General features: G+C 40.0%; 1 protein-coding gene across 1 annotated transcript in view; it reads right to left on the reverse strand.

The window, feature by feature from the left end:
- CCNT2 (cyclin T2) overlaps positions 1 to 7,999 on the reverse strand; it is a 38,314-nt gene extending 30,315 nt beyond the window's left edge. Inside the window, 3 exon segments of the mRNA XM_040645507.1 lie at positions 6,904 to 6,985; positions 7,785 to 7,866; positions 7,869 to 7,999. Coding sequence (XP_040501441.1) covers positions 6,904 to 6,985; positions 7,785 to 7,866; positions 7,869 to 7,917 — 213 coding nt within the window. The 5' untranslated portion in view covers positions 7,918 to 7,999.
- Positions 8,000 to 8,332: the final 333 nt, after the last annotated feature.

Raw genomic sequence — 8,332 nt, forward strand, 5'->3', positions numbered from 1 at the left:
ACTGCTATTTCAAAACTTATTTGTGTAATGTGGGGTTAAGTTAATGAGTGATACTGGAATAAATTCTCTCTCTCTCTTTTTTTTTAAAGATTTTATTTATTTATTTGACAGAGATAGAGACAGCCAGAGAGAGAGAGGGAACACAAGCAGGGGGAGTGGGAGAGGAAGAAGCAGGCTCATAGTGGAGGAGCCTGATGTGGGGCTCGATCCCAGAACGCTGGGATCACGCCCTGAGCCGAAGGCAGACGCTTAACGACTGCGCCACCCAGGCGCCCCTGGAATAAATTCTCTAATCCCACATTATTTTTTTTAAGATTTTATTTATTTATTTGACAGAACACAAGCAGGGGGAGCAGCAGGCAGAGGGGGAGGGAGAAGCAGACTCCTTGCCCAGCAGGGAGCCCGATGTGGGACTCAATACCAGGTCCCTATGATCATGACCTGAGCCAAAGGCAGACGCTTAACCGACTGAGCCACTCAGGTGCCCACTAATCCCACATTCTTAAAATCTGCGATTTTGGTGTGAAAGGTCATAGAAACGTTCTACAAAAGAGAGGGTAAGTAAAAAATGCTGCTGCTATCTTTAATCAGCAAACTCCTGAGCTATTTAAAGTATACATTTAAAATAAATACCTATTTAAAAAAAAATCTGGTTAACCTATACTTCATATATTTAATGTGTAAACGAATAATAAACATTTAATATACCAATGTGCATAGTAAATATATATTTACGGTACTATAAATTTCCTCACTCTTTTCATTGCAGATGTCTAGAAACAAGAGGAACACAGTAATTATGAGTATCCCTAGTGCCCAGCTCATGGTTTTGAAATACCACTTCCTACTAAAACAAAGGATGATTTCTTAAAGAAATGGCCATTAAAGCTGTGGAAAAGAAAATGCAAAAGACGAGCCTGGAATACCTTGCTGTAACAGATAATAAGGAAGTCACCTAAGATTACTGGGGTATAGAGTTATCATATGGTCTAGCAATTCTACTGCATCCAAGAGAAACTAAAACATAAGTCCACCCAGAAACTAACACATAAATGTTCACAGGAGCACTATGAGAGCCAAAAAGTGGAAACAACTCAAATGTCCATCAACTGATAAATGGACATATAAAATATGATATAATGGTAGTTGGCAATAAAAGTAAGTGAAGTACCGACACAAGCCACAACACAGATAAATGTTAAAAATATTATGCAGTAAGGGAAAGAGGCCAGTCACAAAGTACCACATACTGTATGATTCCACTTACAGGAAAAGTCCAGAATAGGGTGGGGGAAAAATAGGAAGAGATAGCCAAAGGCCAAAGGGTGTAGGGTTTCTTCCTGCGGTAATGAAAATTTCTAAAATTGACATAAAACTTCGTGAATATACTTAAAACCCCCCACTAAACTGTACACTTTCAACTGATGAAATGTATGGTATATGAATTATATTTCAACAAAGGCGGTATATGTAGGGTGAGAATCATGTATTTATTCTGCCTCTCCTTTATGAACTGTACAACTGGGTGTCTAAGTAGTAGATGAATTACAGCATTTCATTATAAAAATATTCCAATTAATAATGAAGAAACTAGAGTATCACAATGAACGAATGGATCTAGGCATTGAATATCAATCAACAGCTGCTAACACAGAGAAACAAGACATCAGGTGGCTCCTAATTAGGTGTCTCAACACCTGTAGTCTTACTAAAGACTTACTCATCTAACCCGAGTTTGATAAAATTTCCAGATCCACCTGGCAATTTGCAGGGACTTCAAGAACAAAAGAACATGATAAACTGCACCATGAGTATACAATCAGCAAAATCCAGACTCTACAGGTCTAATGCCTTAGGTTCTTCAACAAATAAAATTTAAGTGAAAGCAAGGGATGGAGGGGAAACTTGTGTATTCAGAGACTCAAAAGACTAGTCAAATTAATAATGGGCAAGACTAAACTGTAGCATTTAGGAATGCAGGATTGGGTGGTAAAACTATACAGAAACTGAAGAAAGTAATTACTATAACAAGGATATTGGTTATTTTGTGGAGGGAAGAAAGGGGATGATATAGGGAAGGGGCAATGGAAACATTGCTGGGATAGTTAGCAAAGTTCTCTTTCTTGAGTGGTGGTTACAAGGTTGTTTGCCCTACTATAATTCACGAAGCTATACATTTGTTTGGTGGTTTTATGTTTCTGTTGTATTTTATAGTAAAAAAAAACAAAATCAAAAAAACCATCGGGTGCCTGGGTGGCTCAGTCTGTTAAACATCTGCCTTCGGCTCAGGTCATGATCCCAGGGTCCTGAGATCAAGCCCCGCATCGGACTCCTTGCTCAGTGGGGAGTTGCTTCTCCCTCTCGCTCCCTCTGCTGCTACTCCTGCTTATGCTCTCCTGTGCTCTCTCAAATAAATAAAAATCTTTATATTAAAAAAACCCACTTTACCTCATAAATGCAGTTATACTGTAACAATAAAGGACACCAAACAGGTGGAATACAATAGGATGTGAACAGGACCCAAAGAATAAGAGAGAGAGAAATTCAGAAGTCAAAGAGTGGAGTTTTCTTGGGAATGGTTCATGAAGAGTTGAAACTTCACCTGTCTTAAAACCTGACAGATTACTGTCACATGAAAAGGGAATAGACCACACCATCTGGAAAAAGAGGGATGCACAATGCATAAATGGTAAGACTGATACATGGCTAAAGGGGAATTTGGGGCCTAATTCAAAAGAGGACTTCTAACAACTGTGAAATCAAACCCAACCCAACCCTTTTTTTGGCGGCTGAAAAACATATATGTACCTGCTTGCACAACAAATAGTTTTCTGAAAGGGCACACAAAAACTGTTAACAGCACATGTTCTAGGGCAGTGGGCTTACACACTCAAATTGGAGGGAAGTTTATCATATCCCCCTTTCTACCATTTTCATTTACTATGTGCCTATATTAGTTTTCAAAAATAAAACATTTAACACTTGTCTCTGTGGAGAGGATGTATACAGAGAAAAATGTGTAAGGATTCATTCAACAGATCTGTGAGCAATAAGATTTGATCCATCTTATTGACAAATAGCTGCTACATTATCTACTTTATGTGAACTACTGGTGACACAACTGTGAGTAAAACCAAAAAAGAAAGGAAACAAAACCCTGTCCTTACATTGTTTACCTTCTAGTCTGAATGTGGGTGTCGGGGGACATTTTTAAAAGTGACCCACATTTTTACATTTAACTTCATCTATGTTCGAGAGAAATTTAGGGCTTTCACACTAAAAATATAAACAAAACCCTTCAGCTAACCAAATTCCCCAAAATGTTGGTTTCCTTTCACAAAAGGCAATCATGTTTGACAATTTTATGAGCAATTTGAGTATAAATAAGCACAGTGTAAACTGGATAAAAATCTACTTTAAAAAAAAGTCTTGAATAAATTTCTATTGCGAAGACTATTCTTTTTTTTTTTTTTTTTTAAGATTATTTACTTATTTATTCGACTGAGATAGAGACAGTCAGCGAGAGAGGGAACACAAGCAGGGGGAGTGGGAGAGGAAGAAGCAGGCTCATAGCAGAAGAGCCTGATGCGGGGCTTGATCCCAGATCGCCGGGATCACGCCCTGAGCCGAAGGCAGACGCTTAACCGCTGTGCCACCCAGGCGCCCCGCGAAGACTATTCTTAAAAATTATAGTGGCAGAATGCTGTATTATCAAAGAACAAGGACTATGGACATTTCTGTAGATGGATTCAAAAACAGTGTTCCTCATTTAAGTCTTTACAGGGGGAAGAAAGGAATGCAAAAAGAACATCTGCAAATTTTCAAATGACATCTACTAGTCAACAGTCAAAGTCAACCGAGAAAGATTATAAAAATTGTAAGAAAAAAGTGGTAAACAAATTTTAGCCCAAGCAAAAACACAAGTTTGCTTATGTGTAGCAGCTGACTAACCTGAGATGTACAAAATGAAACGTAGCTATGACCTAGATGATGCATTCTTAGAAGTCATTATAGTCATTCCTTAAAATCATCAGTCCTGAATATTGTCCTTAACTGTGTATTCTTGGAAACTTAGCAGAAATACAGTACATTAAATAAGAATTACAACACATTTAAATCTGGCTGATATTATGTACAGTTCTGAATGCTCCAGCTCAAAAAAAAAAAAAAAGAAAAAAAAAGGTAATGGAACTAAGGAAAGTTAAGAGAAGATTAAAATGACCATGTAATTTGGAAAGGTGCTATGAGAATAGACAGTGACCACCAAAAACACTGAGAAAACAGTATGCTCTTTACGATCTGATCTTAAGAGAACTCATTAGACTTGAAATTAATATAAGAAACAAACGCATCATGAACTTGACTAACCAAATTAACGAACAGAGTTTCTAAGAGAAACTGGGTCAATATTTATTCTAAGATTGACACTATAGAGGATGTTCTCCCACAGTATATAACTTGGAGGCACCGCTGGCGCCAGGGCTTTTACACTTTACTAGATTTATCTTGAGCCTGAAGCTGCAAGGCCATTCTTTAATTATTAACCCCAATTACATAAACCTCACCGCATCCAGTCAGCAAAGGGTAGACTTATCTAATTAGGTTACATATAAAAGTCATTTACTGCTGATAGTGGTCCAACCCTCCAAGAGATACTGACAATAAAACTGAAGGATAAAAGACAGCTTCTGGGTCACCAACACATGTTGACACTGATTTTATTCTTAAACAATAGCACTTAAAATTTAAAGGGATATTTTACTTTTAAATTAGTCAGTGTGGGAAAACACAATGAATTCACATAAACATTAAACATTTTAATATAATTAATGCATGGTATTTATTATAATACTAGATACAGTTTGTCCCTAGCATCTTAAAATTTGTCTGTTAGGGTTTAATTCACTGAATGGTGTTCAGTTTACTTTGGGTGAAATTCATGCTTTTTGTAGTTTACTATGACATTCCATTATAACCCTACAAGAAAAATTTTCCCAATGATGTGGGGGAGTATGAATTTAAAAGTGACTCACATTCAATTTGAGACCACCCCCTTCACCCTAAAAGAATAGGGAAAAAAAAAAAAGATAAAAGAGTGAGGCTGTGCAACTGATGCAAGTGCACCAATACAAATATTTAAAACCACTTTTGATATAATAGCAAAGGTAAAAAAAACAACAATTAGATATGAAGGGTGCAATGTTACTTTTTCAAATAGAAATTACCATCAGATTCCAATTGCTAATAACAATTTAATGTAAAATGCTGAAGTTTACCTTTGTACATATATAAGACACTAAGTGGGGTAATAAAAATACTTTGGCTTTTTATTGAGTGATTTAAGTAAATTAATTAAAGAATGTAAATGACCAGGCTTCACCAGTCAATTTAAAGTTAAACCTGTGAATTTTGGTTGTAAGCAAGATATCTGTTTTAAAGCACACCAACAAGGCCACAGAGACAAATTATGAAAGAGGGAGGGTTCAAAAAGAGAAGTATAGTCTTGTGTGAGATCATTCACTGGAAGTAGAAAAGTAAGCCTGTTTCAGCAAATGGGACATCTGTAGCCACATCAAGAATTTCCAGAACTATTCTGACCTGCGATTTCTACCAGCATTTTCCAGGGCTACTTAAGGAAAGTCACATTTATATCAGTATTCATTAGTTTACCACTGCCTTTGGAGCCAATTTAAATAAAAATGTTATTCTCTCAATCTAAATGTTATTGCCAAAAAGGCTTCCTCTCTCTTCCATAGCGCTATCACTGACCTAAGTTCTGTGCACAAGATATAACTCGGAAAATGGAAGAAGACCAAGAATCATGTAGATTTAAGAGAGAGAGAGAAGAAAAGGACCCTGCAGAGACCAAAACGTCTTTTGACCAGAAGAGATTAAAACAGGAATCAATCTATTGATTGATTAGAATTAGAAAAAAGTATTTTAAGGACCTTTTCAAAGATTGTTTTCTTAGCAAAAAGTTCTTAATGACAATCTACAAATAGCATAAAGTCTTCCATGGCCCATTTTTTTCTACACACACCTTTCAGAATAGCATTCTAAAAACAGCTGTGATAAAAAGAAAAAAGTATAGTGACAGTTAAGATAGAGTTAAATATTTCTAAATTATGGGCAATTTTGTTGAAGGATGCAGCACAGTATGCATATTACTCTGAAAAGAACAGACACCAAATTCACAACTTTCACAAGGTAAAATAAAAATTTCAACTCAACGGTATTAACTCAATTCTTCAAGATTTACGAGTTATGTTCTTTAGTCCTGGAGGATAAGTTTTACTTCAAAACTGATTATACATATACACACCTCTGACACTATATGTGTAAATTCAGGAAAATTTGATGTCTAAGTCACCAAAAATTTAAGTAGACAACTAATGCTGTGATAAAGAGGAACGCTGACACCTTAAGAAATTGTGTTAGCAAATGAAATATTTCTGCTAACCATTTTACTTTCAAAGGGTCATTTAAAAATAACGTCACAATTAAATTAAGCCCAATTCACAGTATTTCAAACAGAAGGAATCCAACACTTTTAAGATGTACAACTGAATGACTAGGCCAAATTACACTGTACATTACTATTTAAAATTATTCGAAAGTAAGTATAAACTTTAAACAAATACCGACGTATTAAGTAAATAAATGTTTATTTTTTAGCTCAAAAACCTGGCAAAGCCTAACACAGTGCCCGGCAGCTTGTTATCACAAATTAAAAAACAAACCAGAAACACTTTGCATTTCAAGCAGAACGTTTATCACGCGGTTTACCTGCACTATTAATTTACCAACACTAAATCCGAAAGTAAAATCCAGGACCAACTTTTTTCTGCGTATCCATTTACCTCAAAATTTTGTTATGGTAAAGACAAACAAAATACTACTTACATTTCTATTGAATTTGGTGAAAGAATGGTGCATATAAAACCTGTGCATATAAACAATCGCAGTGTTTATTGTAAGCTGAGAGCTGGAACGTAACATTTAGGAAATATCCGAGAAAAACAAGATCTGATTTCCAAAACAATTTTGATGGAAAATTCCCGATCTGCGGTGTTTTTCCAATGCTTACCGTTCACTCAAAACCAACCCCAAAACTACGTACATATATAAAAAACAAAACCCTGCAGGGTGGTGGTAGGCTGGACGCCAACAGTAAGAAATGCTGAGCATTTGACTCCAATATTGCTATTAAGCAAGCCCGGGAAGGATTTATCAATGGCTAGGACTGACTAAGCTCAACATCAGACAGTTGAAACGCGCGCGCGCACACCCATACAAAACCACGCCAAGAACAGAAAGACCTCCGGTGAGCTCTCAAGGTACGAGACCCGCCATCAAACCAGCGAGGAGTGCGGGGAGAGGCTGCGGGAAACACGCCTTTCAGCATCGATAACCCCCCCACCTCTCGACCCCTTCTCCGACTAGAAGTCGAAGTAGCCACCTCTTTTCTGCGGTAATCCCTAAGATTCCCTTCTGGCCTCGGCGCCACTCCCATCCCCCGCCGCCACCACGCGCGGCCCCAAACAGATTACACAACGCAGCCTCCCAGCCCGCATTCCTGGACTCTTCTCCTCCCCTCCTTCATTGGTCGCTTGCGGCCTCCAGAGCCCGAGCCTGCCTTCCCTTACAGCGCGGCCGAGGCCCAGCGAAGACCGAGGCGGCGGCGCCATGTTCACGGGACAGCAGGCCCGGCGACTAGGCGACCCGGCGAATAGTGAGGGGGGACAGGGCGTGAGCGGCGGAGGGCCAAGAATAGGAAAGGATACACATTGAGACGCTGTCCCATGTCCTGGATGAGGTTGGCCGCCTGCTGGCGGTATGAGAGCTCTTTATCCGCCTCCACTCCAGCTGTTCCCGAGTAAAGAACCAGCGAGAAGAAGCTCCACGGCCCGACGCCATGACACTTCCTCCTCCGCCCGCTCCCTCACCCACCCCCTCCCCTCCCGGCTCGCGGACTCCCCGCCAAGGCCGCGCGACCCCGCCCCACTCCGCTCGCCGTAGACCACGTACCGCCCCTTTTCACCCCCGCCTCCGCCCGTGCGCGTGCGCGGGGGCCGCCCTACCGGCTCGCCCCAGTCTTTTCCTTTCTTTTTCCTGCCGCCGGTCTCGCTCTCACGCTCGGGACCACAATGCCCCGCGCCGCTTGTCATCTGGAGGCGCCCGAAGGTGGGGGTCGGCTGGGAAGGAAAAGGTCGGCGCGATGCATGCCGGGTCTAGGACTGGCGGGGCGAAGGGTTGGGCTAGAGAGGAGCGAAGGGGCTGGCCCGATGTCGCGTGGAGAGGGAAGGCGGGCGGGCGGCTGCGCCGTGGGGCC

Source organism: Ursus maritimus, unplaced genomic scaffold (genome assembly GCF_017311325.1).
Source record: "Ursus maritimus isolate PB19 unplaced genomic scaffold, ASM1731132v1 scaffold_1, whole genome shotgun sequence".
Lineage (NCBI taxonomy): Eukaryota > Metazoa > Chordata > Mammalia > Carnivora > Ursidae > Ursus > Ursus maritimus.